General features: G+C 35.9%; 3 protein-coding genes across 8 annotated transcripts; 1 reads left to right on the forward strand and 2 right to left on the reverse strand.

Moving 5' to 3' along the window:
- Nucleotides 1-5455: 5455 nt before the first annotated feature.
- gpn2 (GPN-loop GTPase 2) lies at nt 5456-8420 on the reverse strand. 3 transcript variants are annotated; one of them, XM_067449589.1, is made up of 7 exons: nt 8334-8382; nt 7983-8009; nt 7425-7891; nt 7183-7339; nt 6935-7095; nt 5703-5833; nt 5456-5590 (listed from the first exon to the last, which is right to left on the reverse strand). In XM_067449589.1, the coding sequence occupies exons 3-7, from the start codon at nt 7842-7844 to the stop codon at nt 5518-5520; spliced, it is 942 nt and encodes a 313-aa protein (XP_067305690.1). In that variant the 5' UTR covers nt 7845-7891; nt 7983-8009; nt 8334-8382; the 3' UTR covers nt 5456-5517. The 3 variants fall into 3 exon arrangements, with proteins under 3 accessions (XP_067305690.1, XP_067305691.1, XP_067305692.1); XM_067449590.1 differs by lacking the exon at nt 7983-8009 and having other exon boundaries at nt 8334-8420; XM_067449591.1 differs by lacking the exon at nt 8334-8382 and having other exon boundaries at nt 7990-8324.
- A 346-nt stretch (nt 8421-8766) lies between these two features.
- On the reverse strand, nt 8767-15402 carry snip1 (Smad nuclear interacting protein). Of its 2 annotated transcripts, none has more exons than XM_067448366.1 (5): nt 15322-15402; nt 15061-15210; nt 14781-14910; nt 11370-11941; nt 8767-9600 (listed from the first exon to the last, which is right to left on the reverse strand). In XM_067448366.1, exons 1-5 carry the CDS (start codon nt 15330-15332, stop codon nt 9345-9347), a joined length of 1119 nt encoding a protein of 372 aa, XP_067304467.1. In that variant the 5' UTR covers nt 15333-15402; the 3' UTR covers nt 8767-9344. The 2 variants fall into 2 exon arrangements, with proteins under 2 accessions (XP_067304467.1, XP_067304466.1); XM_067448365.1 differs by having other exon boundaries at nt 15061-15244; nt 15322-15395.
- A 298-nt stretch (nt 15403-15700) lies between these two features.
- dnali1 (dynein, axonemal, light intermediate chain 1) lies at nt 15701-17905 on the forward strand. Of its 3 annotated transcripts, XM_067448368.1 has the most exons (6): nt 15703-16083; nt 16221-16357; nt 16862-17031; nt 17117-17295; nt 17567-17731; nt 17804-17905. In XM_067448368.1, exons 1-6 carry the CDS (start codon nt 16003-16005, stop codon nt 17843-17845), a joined length of 774 nt encoding a protein of 257 aa, XP_067304469.1. In that variant the 5' UTR covers nt 15703-16002; the 3' UTR covers nt 17846-17905. The 3 variants fall into 3 exon arrangements, with proteins under 3 accessions (XP_067304470.1, XP_067304469.1, XP_067304468.1); XM_067448369.1 differs by having other exon boundaries at nt 15701-16096; nt 17567-17862; XM_067448367.1 differs by having other exon boundaries at nt 17567-17862.
- The last annotated feature ends 42 nt before the right edge of the window (nt 17906-17947 follow it).

Raw genomic sequence — 17947 nt, forward strand, 5'->3', positions numbered from 1 at the left:
AATATGGCTCGGACTCACTTCAGCGTGCGGAATGGATTCGAAGAAGGGGGGCTGGTGGGGTGGGCAGAGGAGGGGGGGTGTTAAATTGACGTTGCATAACGGCAAGGTTGAAAACGGCTCCTCGAACAGATTTTGGTGGGAAAACTGTGGCTGTAGTTAACTGAATGAAACCATATAGCCAGACATTACCAATGCATTGGTTGAATGCATTTTCCCCATGAAGTAAGCTTGTCTTACTGGTTTTCTCTAATAAATACCAAAGTCTGCAGACACACACAAAAGAGAAAATGCTTCCCACATCTTTTGAGGTTGTTAAAGACTGTGTACAGTCATGCATTTTGGCCCAAATTCATCTTTCACTTGGTGGAAGCTGGTCAAAATATGTCATAAAAACAACAGGATTATATATATATATATATATATATATATATATATATATATAATATGTGTGTGTGTGTGTGTGTGTGTGTGTGTGTGTGTGTGTGTGTGTGTGTGTGTGTGTATGTATATATATAATATGTGTGTGTGTGTGTGTGTGTATATATATATATATATATGTTTATTATTATTATTATTATTATTGTACGCTAAATGTAAATATACACTCTAAGTGGCATTAAATACCGATTACAGGCCGGCAGGTGTTTATGCATATAAAATGTTTTTTTTTGTTATTGTTGTTGCATTAAACTGAAGTTAGGTTAATCGTTTTCATACTGTAGTGCCTTCACAGTACATTTGAATGTTAATACGTTTAATTATTATTTAATATGAAAAATAATTGAATCGTGTAAAAACTGGGTCCTGAAGTCAAACCGGTTAAGAAACTGTTTTAGGGGGTTGTGCTGATTGAAATGCGTTAGGAAAGTAAAGAGAAGGGAGGGTTGGTGGTGGGTTGAGCTAGCTAGTCTGCAAGCAGGAAGTGAAAATGAAAAACGAGAGGGAGGGAGAGAGCACGAGTAAAGAAGAAAATCAGATAAACCACACAAAGTGGTTGAAAGGCAGAATACATTATCATCACAAAATAAGCCCATCTATTTATACTGTGGTTCAGTTTGGAATCTAAAAAGAGATAGAGAAAGGATCTCTGGGGAAAAATATCTTTTTAGGAGAATAACACACCGTCTCTCGTTCTCTGCTCTCCCCACCCCCTCTCTCCCAGCCTGCCTCTCACTCGAGCTGAAGCTTTGCTGCTTGCAAAAGCAGCACAACTCTGCTTTGGTATCTCAGTATGGGGGATGGGCAGAGCAGCGCAGCGCAGCGCACAACCTTAATGCATTGCAGAGCCGCTAGCATTGCTGGGCCAACTCTAGTTGTGTCCTGTGAAGTAGGGAGATCCTCTCTGGCACTTTTTAATAGTATATTGAATCTGGGAAATTTATTTTTAAAGCAAAGAATATGGAAATAAGATGAATCATTTATGGGAAATGCTTCATACATTAGATTTGGAGATCTAAAATCTCTTTTCTAAATAACTTTGAAACCTTTGTCAGTGACAATGATGGCAAGGTTAAGTACATTTTTTTATTCAGTATAATTTAATCTATAAGTGTGTGTGTGTGTGTGTGTGTGTGTGTGTGTGTGTGTGTGTGTGTCAGTACCATCATATTATTTCTATACATTAGCAAATTATTTTCATGTTATAACTTTACCAGATGCTTTTATCAAAGTAAATATTTTAACAATGCATTCAAAGCTGTTATTTTAGTATCACTGATACTTGGGTTCGGACAATGAGACTGAAACACGGAACAATGTTTGGAGCCTATATGGTGGCCAATCTTCATTGATTTTACATTCTATCAATAAGAGCAGAGTGTGGAGGTTGAGTTATAGCAGAGCAATAAAATATTGTTATGCACACAATATAATGAAAGACATAGAGTTCAAAAGACAACAAATTGTTGTTGCACATCTCGCTGACTGATCTGTGAACAGGACAGCGTGTATTTGTGGTGGTGCATCGAGAACTATGATATCCAAGTAATGTTAGCATACCACCACGTAAAATGAACCAGATCCAAACGACATAATCCATACGACATAAAACCACAGCTACTCGCTGCAAAATTAAATGTGCACCTCGACTCTCCTGTTTCCACCAAAACTGTTCGGGAGCTCCACAGACTCAATGTTCATGGTCAGACAGCTATAGCCAAAACTTTGGTCACTCATGCCAATGCTAAACGTTGGTTTCAATGGAGCCAGCAGAGGAAATCTTGTTTTCTTGTTCTCTTATGCTCTCTCATTGTTCCGTCGGAGTAACAGTGTAAAGAAACCCAAAAGAGGCTTAAAACCCAGGCAGTTCCGCGCCTAGAGTGAAGCACGGGGTGGATTAGTGATGTTTGGCCTGCAATGTCATGGCATTCCCTGTGCTTGATGGGTGTGTCACTGCCAAGGACTACTGAACCACATTGGAGGACCATGTGCACCTAATGGTTCAAACATCGTACCCTTAAGGGGGTGCCGTGGACCAGCACGACAATGCACGAATACACACAGCAAGACTTTGACAGAATGCTTTGATGAACATGAAAGTGTAGCTGAACATTTCCCATGGCCTGCACAGTCACCAGATCTAAAAACATGTTGTGTCACTGTGGGGAGTTTTGGAGGAGCAAGTCAGAAAACTTTTTACTCCACCAAATTCAATAGTGACCTGCCCACTGTTCTGGAAGGGGAATGGCTCAAAATCCCTCTGGCCACTGTGAAAGACTTGTATCTGACATTCCCAAGAAAAATTGATGCTGCATTGGCCACAAAAGGCCACTTTAGCCATTTAGTGGCAAATTCTTATGATTTGTCATCTCATGTGTATGTTTTTTTTTTTTTTTTAACGATTTACATTGTACAAATTCATACAAAATCATTGACTTGATGTTACAAACATCAAGGTCTACCAGTTGAGCTACAAAACACACAAATCAGTTTTGAACTTTAATATTTTTTACTGTAAGTAAACATGTTAAAGAGAATTCCACATATTTAGAACATCACAACAAACAATTAAATCCAATAAATTGTGCTAAATAGTGAAATTTAATGGTTGCCGATTTCCCATCTTCCCTCTCTAAATAAACGTCATTTTAAACACGCTGCTCTTTGCCTGAAATGGTTGAGGGTGCATTAAATCTGGAAGATATAATGATTTTGCTGAGATTTGCAAGCGAAAAAGGAAAGCCAAACAAGTACGGCTTTCATCTGCCCTTGTTTGTCAACAGTTTTAATGAGGCGGAGTACAAAGTATGTCACATTTTCTTTGTAAACAAAACCATGTGTACTCGAACCCTTTCATGACCCTCGGTGCGCCAATAAGCCACATGTATACACTGTTGGTAAAGGGAGGAAACTGCTCAGCATAGCTTTTCATTCAATCAGAGTTTCATTCAATCCCTTGTTCTCAGACACACCCCCACATGGGAATCCATAAAGTAGCAAGAGCAGACACAAGGAAGTTGGTCCTCAGCCAGCAGGTTGCTGGGCAGCCGTCACACACACAAAATTACTCTCTGAAGTGTGCTAGGGAAGGAAGTACCACTCCAGAGAGCCATAGGAAACCATAACTGGGGCATAATCGTGTGCTCGGCACACACTCATGACATTCATAACACAACAAAAATATTTATGGGCAGTTGTTCATGGTGTCCTTATTTGCCTGAGAAAAGTAAATAAATAAATAAATTATATATATATATATATATATATATATATATATATATATATATATATATATATATATATATATATATATATATACACACACACACACATACATATATACATACATATATACATGCTTCCAAGGATTTCACTTGATTTGATTTTCAGACCATCAAAATACTTACTTTTTTTTATGTGTAAATTTATTTTGTTAACAGATCTCAAAGATCATGACATAATAGGCCTAAATGTGCAAAATTAAAAATTAAAACTGTTAAATGCATTTCCTATACGGCAAAAAAAATTCTTTCAGTTCAGCCACACAAAAAACTACTTCCAGCCCGACTGAAATATCTAAACTTCTTTTATCACCCTAAATGATGCCTAGAGCAAATACAGTTAAGCTTGAACATACTGAGAACCTGTAAAGCAGAAACAGATTTCACATTGCCAACTCCATTCCCTTTCTGTCTCCTGTTTTTACCCAGCGGATTCGTCTAAAATGTGGACTGGATCATAAACCGACATGGGTAACGCTTTGGCACATGAGATTCTAATGACGTATATATACAGTGTGCAATATAGTCCTGTGTGTGCACTAATTACAAGATTATCATCTGTACATTCTTTTTCAGTTATCTATAACAGTATATCGCAGCATACATATTAACATATATAGATAATACTAAGTTATCTGACTGACACAAGCGTTTTTAGACTGCAATGTTATTTTCAGATTCCATCCCGCGTTTTCCATGTTTCCCTAACCGAGTGCGCTAAGAGGCGAAGCACTTCTTTCTGGTTCCCGGAATACTTCCGTGGCTCGCACAAGTATGTTAAGGTGACTGTTGTGCAGATTTATTCGTGAGTGATGCTGTGGCACTTTCATACATAGGATTAAATTACTAGATCAGATTTTACTAGTATTATCAAGAAAAACCTGACCAAAAGACAAGTTCTACCAATACCGAGCACTATCTAACATAGTTGTCATGTCTCCTTCTCGTGTACAATGCATTCCTGTGTCCTTCCGCGAGTGAGAAGGCCTTTTCAAGGTCCAGACTACACATGATATGAAAGGTGTTCCGGCTCTGCCACAAGTTCGCAAAATACGCGCCCTGTATCATGAGAGCGAGTGAGAAAACCTGCGCAAATTATTAAACGAAACCAAAACCTTTTTATAAATGTTTTACGAGGGTGTAACAATAATCAAAAGCAGCAGCATTCATTGATTACCCAAACAAATTGTCGCTTATTTTACACATTTACGCAAGACACGACAAGTGTCTTAGGTTAATGTGTGCCATCTGAATGACACAGTTTTGAATACGATCACACAGTATTAAAAATAGGGCGCCTGCAGTTTCCTTAAATTCAATAATAAACGAGGAAAAGCTGACTACTATATTGTGTGAACAAGTAGCCGACTATGACCTCTAGTGGTGGTACTTTTCGTGCATTGACACGCTGATTCTAAGCTGCTCATAAAAGGAAGTCCACGAGTCTATTTATGCATCAAATATTTCAAGCCCAAACACTAACCCCCAGTTTCACAAACAAAGCTTAAGCTAGTCCCAGACGAAAATGCATTATTGAGCAGTTTTAACTGAAAGCAATTTGCACTGACATGTTATAAGATATGCAAGTGCCATTGTTTTGTCTCAAGATGCACACCAGACCCAATTGAACTAAGGTCTAATCCTGGCTTAAATCTAAACTCTGTCTAGTATTTACATGTATTTAATATACGCCTTTGTGGAATTCCAATATATCTACAGTGTTTGAATAAGTGAAATAAAACAGGACTGCTAGGTTTTTTTTTCTTCTTCTATTTTTTAATCAATATAAAAAAAGAGGTTACAAATCCATGATTTCATCCTCCACAGTTTTCCCAGCGGGCACCACATATTTCTCCTGTACACCAAGAGTTCTGAGATAGATTGTTAAGGATGATCTTTCAAGTTTGTGAATGCACAAAGAAATGGAAGTGTGTTATAACACCTTTAAAAAATACAGAAAAATAAACAGTATGATAAGGATACGTGCTAAACTGGAAGTCTGCTCCAACAGCAGCAGACATCATGGCCTGCATGTTCCTCTCCTCCAGGTCTCCAAAGCAGTAGCCATTGGCTTTGTCCACAGTTCTCAAAACTTGCATCATGCTTTCTTTGTCCTGTAGTGAAATAACAATAGTCAAAAGACATGCCACAAATTGCTAGATTTACATGCATGTATGAGGAAGGCACTTTTATCCAAAGCGATTAAGGAATGGCAGGTTTGGTTCGATTAAAATAAACTCTGGTGAGATCTGAATACGTGTGAACGCTGCCATCTGAACCTTGATGTGAGACAGAGACACCTTAAAAACGAATTCTATCTAAATGAACCAAAAACAGGACAGGAGATACGACCCTTTGCGGCAAAATGCTCAAGTATACCTTGTTCTTCTTGACATAAGACCCGCCGTCTCCTTGCAGCAGATCTTCGTTTGTGTGCAACAGAGGAATTTCTTTTGCTATTTTGACTCCTTTACATATTTTATAAGCTGTTTGTGAGTTCACAGCTGGTAAAAATAGCATCCTAAGTACACAAATACACTACTGGGCAACAAATACAGGCCAAGCCAAGCCAGATAGTAAAACTAATCCACATGAATTGAGCACTTTAGTCCAAATTTTCTGAAGAAACCCGATCACTGTTTATGACGTTTAGTTCACATACAAACATTGATCAGTGAACATAAGCAGAAGCTCAACTGAAACCGCTTGACAAGTGTGAACAAACCTCATGAGTTCTTGAGGAAGCTCAAACGTGCTATGTAACACACAAGAATTAACCACATTGGTTCTCCCATGTCAAGCAAACATGCTTGAGCTTCCATTTATGATGAAAAAATGGGCTTGGCCCATTGTTTTTTGCCCAGGAGTATACAACATGCATGTTTAGCCCAGCACACACCATTGTTTCTGGTTTTCGGTAAGTTCTGTTACAAAATATAAACCTTAGATCTTTAGGTTTGGTGTTAAAAATGACAGCGTGAATGCCAAGCAAACCAGGACTAAATGTACCATTTTCTTTTTTGGTCTGGATTAAAAAAAAAAAAAAACATAACCAAACAACAAGTGTGAATACATCCTTACAATGCATTCAAGGCACACATTTTATCAGTTCTAGCTTTCCCTAGGTATCGAACCCATGACCTTGGCGTTGCTAGCACCATACTCTACTGTTTGAGCTACAGGATGAAATTATAATTACAAAAATGTGCACTAACCTGGACATTAAGAGGTACAAAAGACACCAAGCTGTAGTCCTGGATCACTTCAGCTAACTTCACATTCAGGTGGTGAAACTTCTTGAAGAAAGGGTCCGAAGCGAGGTGCTCCACCAAATATGTCAGGTCAAGAACCTCAGTGTAGAAGTCCAGATTGAATGCTTGAAAATGAGAGGTTGTATTAAAGGAAAATTTCATCCACAAATGATTATAGACTTTCTGCATTAGTCTGTACTATATTATCTTACCAAGTTTGCCATATTGCTCAATGAGGTCCATTTTTGAGAGCACATTGACATGTGGCAATTCAACATGTAACATGGTGGACAGGGACGTACACAACACCGAGATGAACTTGGCCGGATCAGCACAGTAATGGGAATCCACCAGATGCACTGAGGTTAGCTGCCAATATCAGATGAAATTAGACCGGAAACACATCTTTATAAATAATCAATAAGTTTAGAAAAAGTACCCACCATGTACTTACCCTAAAATTCCACTTCGACAGCTGTGCAAATATATTCTTCACCGAATTATGATGAGTGTAGAGTTCTACCTGACCTGGGCAGTCAAATAGGAAGTAGCTGTCATGGTGGTGCTTCAGCTTGTTCTGTAACCAGTCCAAATTTGCCTCTAAATATTCCATAGAGTAGATGAGGCCGCCATTGGGGCCCAGTTTTAGACTGTCCATCACATCATCCAGAGTGATGAGCTCAGATATGTCCACGGCACATGGATAAGGCAACCCTTCATTGGCAGGATCCAGGTTTACAACAACCACCTTGCGCCCAAGGTGGCTCATGAACTCCTGCATGCCCCGGCAATAAGTGGTTTTACCTGAACCCGGTGGACCAATCACAACCTGGCCGAAATGTAGAGCTGGTTTTGAAGGATGTGATGATGACATGATGAAGACAGATTCCCCACTATGCAAACAAACAAACTAAGCTACATCTAAAAGAGAAAGACAACTTATTAGAAAATAATGCAAATTCTACAAGTTAAAAGATAACTGAATGTATTTACAAAATAAAGTCTCAGTCACCATTTACTTGCGTTGTAAGAAACGTGGCTGTCATTCAGGTTTGGAAACACATGAAGGTAAATAAAAGATGACAGAATATAATTTCCGTAAGAGAAACCGAAGATTTAAAACAAGCTACAACTAAATTCAAATAGACATTTATTTCGAATTACTGGAAATCGTTTGTTATCATTATACTTAACGTTACATGCAAATATTACTGACTGCATATTTGCTAGATCTGTGAATAAGTCTGTACTGGCACCCGTAAACAAAATATTTTAGATAAAACAAAACCAAGATGAAATAGGATTAACGTATATTGGAAATTAAATATGTATGTCGTAAGACAAACACACACAAAACACAAACCTTTGAAAATGTCGCTGCACCATGACGCTATAGACATGCTGTAAACCGGATGTGGATTATTCTAAAATAAAAGTCCCCAAAACTGACGATGCTTTTTCTGAGTTCATTCAGAAACGATACAAACCTTTATAAATGGAACGAAATAAGCTTGAAACAGAATTAGCTCGTCAGTTTATACGCAAAATGTGATCTTTTTACCAGTAAATATATCTGAGCACTGTATATTTTGTGAATGTGTCAGTCAAATAGTAACTTACTTATGTATACTGAACCATTACAATATCACGTTCTATAATCACTGCATATAGAATAATAAAAACATTTTTTTAACTCAATGTACAAAGAATTAATGTTTGTGTGATCAGAGGGACCATCAATTTCAGATTTCCTCATTTGCTCACACGTGTGCAGTCAAACAAAATGCAAACACACATTCATTATTACTCATATTTATTTTACAATACAAAACAGCTAAAAATCAAATATGAATGTACTGTGAGCGATTAGAAAATATCTAACGAAAGATGGCATTTTTTGTATAGCAATATTCAAATTAGTCCCAGTATTTTCAGAATAACCATGAGGATGATTAACTTGCTGACGCTAACTTACCAGAAAACAGTTTCTCTCTAATTACAGACTATAAAATAAAACACATGAAACAAGCACTCACATCAAATACATCCAGTATATTTACAGTAACCAAATCTGGACATTATATTCTATACTTCAAGAGTATCCAAAATATATGTTTTTTTTAAGATAGATTCATTAGTTCTGGCATTGAGCACTTGCTTTGTGGGACAACACTGTACACAGTTTGACGGGATACAAAAGCTATCAACCTGAGAATAGAGTCATACAGACAACTTGGGCAGGCATTATCGTTTCATTGTCCACAAGGAAATTATGAATTAATGAGCAACTCATGCTCGTCCTGTTCCTACAGAGGAAATTCTTTCGAAGAGACCAGCACAAAACAGGTAACTTTGGTAAACGTTGGGGCTAGGACTATTCATCCAGACCTTCATCCTCTTCTTCCTCCTTCTTTGCGTCTACCTCGGCTGTGTCGGAGAACTCATGAAGGAGCACGTACTCTCTGCTGCTAAAGCCAAACTTGAGCACATCCTTTTCTTTGAGTTCGTAGTAACGCTGAGATTCTATACGTTGATTGTTTAGGTAGGTGCCATTACCAGAACCCAGATCGATGATGTACGGCTTTACTCTCCTGCCTGTGGTGCCGTCCGCCCGTGTGAACTCCACTAATCTGAAGATGATAAAAGTCAAAGAGAAAAGGTCAATCATTATGGGAAGATATTACCACATACATTTAGTAATAATAATTATATATATATATATATATATATATATATATATATATATATATATATATATATATATATATATATATATATATATATATATATATATATATATATATATATATATATATATATATATATATATATATAAAATTTAAGTCACATTTAGGCCTGTGACAGTATTACATTTTCAAATAATAATTACACGGTATTGAATTAAGTTACCAAAAAGCGTTGTCCTAAAATATCCAGCTTTTTCATATAAAAAGAACATATAAATCAAATAAAACAATACACAAATGTATAAAGTAAACAATGTTTCAAACAATAGGTAATACATTACAGCGAGGCCCATTAGTTAACGTTAGTTAATCCATTAACTAACATTACCCAACAATGAGCAATATTTACATTTGTTACAGTAGTTATTATTCTTTGTTAATGTTAGTTAATAAAAATACAACTGTTCATTGTTAGTTCAGGTCCATTAAAGCCACTTATTCAAAGCAAAAGCGTAGCTTGATGACGCCTTGATTTCACAGAGCTTTTATTTTGCTGCGGAGTAGTTTTAGTAAATGTTAAAATTAACATTTATTAATCTTAGTTAATTATTTTGACCACTAAATTATCTAAAGAAACCTTATTATAAAGGCTTACCGAACAATACAAAACCAGAACATTTTCAATGAATGCTTAGATTAAAATGCAAAAATGTTTGTTTAAAAATAAATTGTCTATTAAAGGGTTAGTTCACCCAAAAAGGACATTTCTTTCATAATTGACCCTCCCCAATGTCAGAATTGTGTTCTCTTTGTTACTTTGATGATGTTTCCATTACCTTCTGGACGTGGACAGCGAGTGGGCATACACTTACATTCAAAGGACAGAAAGCCCTCGGACTAAATCTAAAATATCTTAAACTGTGTTCCGAGGATGAACGGAGGTCTTACGGGCGTGGAACGACATTGGAGTCATTAATTAAAGTCTTTAAGAATTTAAGTATTTGGTCCTGACTCTGAGATGAACACCACAGCGAATACAATCTGAATGCCTGTGTGAAACTTAAATACGGTTCAGAAACAGAAAGTAGCACAGGCCGATTTGTTTACTGGGTTACGGTCACATTTGGGTTGTCTTCTTCACTTGTTCCTCCATGTGCTTCTCATGCGTGTTGTTGTTTAAATCAGTGCGTGCACAAAATATTCCTAAAATATAAATTTCACTATGAAAAAAATAAAAATCGCTGTTTTTTGAAGTGTCCACACTAACAATATCATGCGTGTTCATTATCATATCTGCAAATGTCTAGTTGCAGTGTTGCGGAAGCAGGAACAGATCTTTTCTTCAGTATTGTGACTGTAAATTGGAGTGAAAGATGAAAAAAGTAAGGCAGGGATTTGGTTCCGTCCATATTGGTTGATTAGATGGAGGCAGATCTGAATGCAATCTCTGCAGTCAATCAGCCTTTTTAACATTTCTGGGGTATTCACATTTCAAGCAGAAGTCGTCATATATGGGTAACAGAAACTACAACATATATATTTTTGCATCCGCATTTCCTCAAATTTGTTCCAATATAAAATCCATAATAGCATTTCTAGATGAGTAAATGCTGTAGAAATATTGTTAGTTCATGTTAACTGGGGTAGTTAACTAACGTTAACAAATTAAGCCTCATTGTAAAGTGTTACCATAATATATTTGTTGCTCTGACCTGTACTGAAAAACAGCATGCTGTTTGGAACAAGAAGGGTGGTCGATAGGAATGTCTGCAATCTTCCTCTGTCGTCCAAGTAGGTACGCACTCTGTCTGTGGATGTACATGACTGGGAGCGGCTCATCGTTCTTAAAGGGGTACAAACGCCATCTTCTTTTGGGGATACGGGCCTCAGGAGGCTCGTTATACTTGATCACCACCCCCCTGAACGTATTGGTATCTTCCACCAAGGCACCTGATAGTTCAAAGTTGGGCTTTTCCTTCTCAGCTGCAGGAGCAGAATCACTATCCTGCTGACCACCAGACTCCTGTTCCCCGTCGTCACCACTGCCACTCTGAGCCTCCTGTCTGAGGCGATTCTCTCGCCGCCGCTCATTATGCTGTTCCCTCTCAGCCTGCTGTTGCTGTTGTATGTGGGCATCCCGTTCTCTTCCCCTATTTCTGTCCTGTTCTCTGTCTCGCTCTCTTTGTCGTGGACGCTCTGCCTCCCTTTTCACTCTGCGGTCATTTGAATCATCCCTTCTGTCACGATACCGATGACTTTCGGATCCTCTGTGATCATCTTGCTCCTGTCATAAAAACAAAATTTCCTTAAAACCTCCACTCAGTATGCCTTTTTGGTTGCTTTCAATAATAAATAAATAAATAAATACAATACAAAATAAATATATTAAAGAACATTTTGGTTTTAAAAAAAGCAAGCTTACAGAACTAAACCTATACAGTCTTGTTTTTTTTTTTTAACTTCTATTAAAGAAGATAATTTACTGCATATAAAAGGTGTCATTCCATTTTTTTCTCAGATGTCTCCACATAATGTTAGGTCTATAGTGCTGTAAAAATTGTAACAATAAAATCTTTTGTAAACAAAAATTACTTAAAATACTACAATAAACACAATGTAACTTATTTAAAACAACAACAACAACATTTTTGAAATTTCCTATTAAATAAAATGCATAGCTCACTATATTATTAAAACCATGTTGGTCTGTAATGCTTTAATATAAGTGTAAATAATAACATACTTTGTAAACAAAGAAAATTGCTCAAAAAACGCTAATGTACAAAAATATACAAAATAAAAAAAATAATTGAAAAATATCCAATAATAGTAATTTGTATGTTAAATTCCTATTTGAGAAAGTAATATAGCCTACAGTATTACAGATATATTAGGTATTTAAAGGCCTGAACGAAACACTATTTGATACTGATATTGTTCAGCAGCACACACCAAAAACAATAACAAAAAAGATAAATATAACAATAACTATATTAGCAGCCATCTGCCGCTTTAAATGTTCAAGAACTTTAAAGCAGAATTGATTGGTTGTCAATGTTTTTATCATTCATTACTGGAAAACAAAATCATGATTCCAATGATATTATCATTTATAATTATGGTTTGGACTCATTTTACATTTACAACAACATTTAGAACTATGTCATTATCGTTATCATTATAGTCACTGTCCTTGGTGTGAACAGGCCATGCTGTAATGTCCCTGTAGATAAAATCTTTTATAAAAAACAATGAATGTCAAAATGTTTGTAAATATTCCAAAATACCTACAATTGAACAAACAAAATGATATGATTATGACTCATTTGATTCTGTAATGTAACTGTAAATAACATTTTTGAATAATGAAAATGGTTTATTAAATATCCCAAAATAATAAAATAGCCACAATTTAACATATATTGATAATGTGTATTTTAAATTCCTATATATTAAAGGGTCAAACCATAATATACATTTTTTCCCCTCAATTCACAATATTACCACCATCAATTGTCAGCATTAAATTTTTTTAATAGCATTTTTATATTATATATATATATATATATATATATATATATATATATATATATATATATATATATATATATATATATATATATATAAAAAATACAGGCCAAAAGTTTGGACACATTTCTATTTGTAATGATTTTGAAATAAGTTTCTTCTGTTCATCAAGCCTGCATTTATTTGATCAAAAATACAGAATTTTTTTTATCACAAGTAATATTGTGATACATTATTACAATTTAAAATAATTGGTTTTCAATTTATTATACTTTAAATTATTATTTATTTCTGTGATGCGCAAAGCTGAATTTTCAGTATCATTCCTCCAGTCTTCAGTGTCACATGATCCTTCAGAAATCATTCTAATATGATGATTCATTTTCAAAGTTGGAAACAGTTCTGCTGCTTAATATTTTTTCGTAACCTGTGATACTTTTTTAATTTTATTTTTATTTCATTTTTATCTTTGATTAATGAATAAAAAAAAAAAAATTAAAAAGAAGCAAATGTTTTTAAAAAAAGAAATATTTTGTAACAACAATGTACACTACTGGTCAGTAATTTGGGGTCAGTATTTTTTTTTCTTTCTTTTTTTGAAATAAATCAATAATTTTATTCAGCAAGGATGTGTTAAATTGATAAAAAAAAATATAGTAAAGGAGACATTTTGAATAAATGCAGTTATTTTGAACCTTTTATTCATCAAATATATTAGGCAGCAGAACTGTTTCCGACACTCATAATAAATCAGAATATTAGAATGATTTCTGAAGGATCATGTGATAGACTGGATGTCACATGTGACACTGAAGACTGGAGTAACGATCCTGAAAACTCAGCTTTGCATCACAAAAATAAATGATAATTTAAAGTATAATAAATTGAAAACCAAATATATTAAATTGTAATAATATCACAATATTTGTTTTTTAAAATCTGTATTTTAATCAAATAAATTCAGGCTTGATGAGCAGAAGAAACTTCTTTCAAAAACTTTACAAATAGTAATGTGTCTTAACTTTTGGCCTGTACTGTATGTATTTATGTATAGTGTGCATGCATGTATGTATGCATATATTATAGACACACACACACACACACACACACACACACACACACACACACACACACACACACAATACAATTCTGAAAATGTCATAATAAATTTTAAAAATCTACAATAACCACAATGTAACATATTCAAAAGCATAACAACAACTTGTAATAGAAATTATTATTTAAGAAAATAATATAGACTGAAATATTATTATCACTATATTGAGTCTGTAATGTTTCTGTAAATAGCATTTTGGGTAAATAACAACAGAAATTGCATATTATATATATTCCAAAATACTAAAATATCTACAATTTAACATTTATGAACAGTGTATTTTAAATTCCTATTAAAGGTAAATAATATAGCCTACTATTTATTAAAGGGTCAAATTAAGTTATATCACATTTTTCCCAGGGAGGTCCCCAAAACCATCGCACCAAAAGCCTCTGTGGCCTTTAACAACTTCAAACGCAGCGTTCTCTTCTGTTCATGACAACTCGTACAGGTGGATCTGTGGCTCGCCCGAACTCACCCGCTTTAACCTGACGTCAGTGCTGCGATGCGGGCTTCTGCTCGTCCGGGGACGAGGTGACCTCTCCTGCTGTCTGCCCGATGAACGGTCTCGTCTCGCTGGCGATCTGTCCTTTCTTCTGACTGGTGATCTATAAACACAATTCAGGAAACATTCTGTATGAAACCACTGGCTACATGATATAAAATCACCTGTTGATCCTTCCCAGAAAATACAATATTTGAATGGAATGCTCTTATATTTGTATTTGGCCAATCTCTTTATTCAGTTTCGCTGTCACCTGCTGTCTCGTCGTCTCAGTGGAGGGCTTTTGCTGCCTCGGCTGGATCCTGAACTGGATCGACGAGCCCGCGGAGGCCGCGAGGGACTCACTTTTTCTTGCTTAATTTTTGTCTTCACAACCCTGGCAGGAGATTCTCGGTGTCGTCTCCTGTTATCCATTATCAAATGAGCTTACCTAATAGCTTCGTAAAAAGTTAAAGTCGTTCATACCAAAAGAGAGCATGAGGAGAGCATGAAAACAGATTCAAACCACACTTACGAAACTTCCATGTACACTTCCGGTTCGATGATTGTACGTTGAAGAAATCTGTCCCTCCTTCTCTGAAAAGCTATTTAGTTCCACTTTCCTCAGGGCATCAATCAATGCAGTTTTTAAAATAGAGATTACCGAGCGAAGAAATTAGAAAAATATTAATAATATACATTAAAAAAATATGTTGCCATTTTAACTTGTTAAATTACGCAAATATTACAATAAGACAACAGAACGTGTCAGAGCGTAATAAAAACAGAATAAAACAAAAACAAGTTAACAACGAGTTAAAGGATGCATATTCACTTATCTATCCGAAATTATATTTGACTGGCTGAAAATATATCACATTTATATCACCTTTTTGTTTTTACGTGGAGTGCCACCCAGTGGCGAGTTCTGTCATGGGCTTATATAGAAAAATAAAATACCACAATATAATTGTGCAATTTATTTTTTAAAGAATTCAAATTCATAAACATTTAATCGGTAATTATAGTAGTATAGTTTGTAAAGAATGTTTACTACTAATGCGGAGTAAAGAAGACCACTCCGAAGGGACAAGCGCGGTTGTTATAGCAACTTAAACGAAACAGCGCTACCGAGGAAATTTGTAGTCTTCCAAAGCTTCATACCAAAACGCAGACTTTTTAACATTACCGTACTCTTTCTTGGCACATTACAAGCATGATTACTCCGTCTGACTGCTTGTTGAAGTATGATTATCCGGTGTTAGTGAGCAAAAATGCAGAAAGGAAGTCTCCATGGGTAAGCAGTTATTGTATGTATTATGTAACTATGTAACGTTATAGGAATAAAAAAACACACTGTAAAATATAACGTTACATTGTTGCTGTAATAATGCTCTAACACTTGATTTTCTTCTCTGTCCTCACGTCACACAGAGTCGCCCTTTGAAAGTGAGTCCCCAACAGATGGCTGAAACCGGCCCGGTCCCACCTCCACCCAAACCCAAGAGTCCCTCATCGGATGCCATCAAACAGCAAACCGAAGAGATCCTTAATGCCATTCTACCACCGAAGTAAAATAGACCTCTTACAATGATTAGTTTTCTTCAACTCGGTGCTGATGCTGCCAAAATAACATCACACACTTTTAAAATGTTGGGTCCAGTCAGCTTTAGAGAAAGAATATTAAATTAATACTTTTACTCAGTAAGACATTACATTGATTAAAAGTGACAGTAAAGACACTTATAATTTTACAAAATATTTATATTTCAAATCAATTATGTTCCTTTGAACTTTCTATTCATCAAATAGTTCTGAAATAAATATACAATAATAAGAATACACTTTTCTTGAGCATCAAATGAACATAGAATGATTTCTGAAGTATCATGTGACAATGAAGACTGGCGGAAAATTCAGCTTTGCCATGACAGGACAAAATAACATTTTAAAATCTAAACTCTAATAATGTTTCAAATGCAGCCTCGGTGATCATAAGATAGGTCTTTGAATAACATTTATTGACCCCAAACTTTTAGATGGAACAGCATAAATCTTACAAATGGTTGTTGCAGGGAATGGATGGAGGACAACCAGTTATGGGTGCAGCCTGTGTCCAGCGCTCCATGCACACGAATGGATGTCATTCATTTGCAAGAACAGCTGGACAAAAGACTGCAGGAGAGGCAGGCCAGAGAGACGGGCATCTGCTCAGTCCGCAGGGAGCTCTACTCTCAGTGCTTCGGTAAAAATCAAATTTTCTAAACAAAGTGACATATTAATAGCACTTGACATTGATTTACAATGTACAATTTTTCAAATCTCTTAAGACGAGTTAATCAGACAAGTCACCATTAACTGTGTCGAGCGGGGCCTTCTACTGCTGCAAGTAAGAGATGAGATTCGCATGACCATCTCTGCCTATCAGACACTGTATGAGAGCAGTGTGGCCTTTGGCATGAGGAAAGCACTTCAGGGGGAGCAGGGAAAGTCTGATGCAGAGAACAAGGTCATTATTAGAATAGGTCAACCGAAATCCAAAACTTGCTTTCTTCTGTGGAACACAAAGGAAGATATTTCAACAGTTTTTGGTCTATAATGGAAGTCAATAGCATCCAAAGCATTTTTTCTTTTTTACTTTTGTGGGGAAAGAAACACGAGACATTTTGCAAAATACGGGTATCTTCTTTTTGTGTTCTGCAGTAGAAAAGTCATCATCTTTAAAGCAAGACCTGACAATTAAAATGTTTCTGTTTGGTGAGATAAAAAACTCTTGGTAGATTTCAGATTTGGAGAGCGAGAAGCGAGATTTGGAGAGGCTACTGAACGAGCAGAAAGCTAAATGCGAAGCCATCGAGAGACGGGAAGCAGAGCGGCGGGAAATTGAGGAAAAGAAGCATGCCGAAGAGGTCCAGTTCCTCAAACGAACCAACCAGCAACTCAAGGTAAAGCAGAGACCATCAGAAGATATTTATGACATTATTTATCAGAATCTAACGTTTCCGTTTATTTTTTAGGCACAACTGGAGGGCATAATTACCTTGAAGAATAAAGCCTAGATACTATTAGAATAATAATACACAAACTATTCAGTTTCAATAAATAAAACTATAAAGGCATCTGTTCGGAGTATTTATTCTTTCCCCCCCCCCCTCCAAACA

Source organism: Pseudorasbora parva, chromosome 7 (genome assembly GCF_024679245.1).
Source record: "Pseudorasbora parva isolate DD20220531a chromosome 7, ASM2467924v1, whole genome shotgun sequence".
Classification (NCBI taxonomy): Eukaryota; Metazoa; Chordata; class Actinopteri; order Cypriniformes; family Gobionidae; genus Pseudorasbora; species Pseudorasbora parva.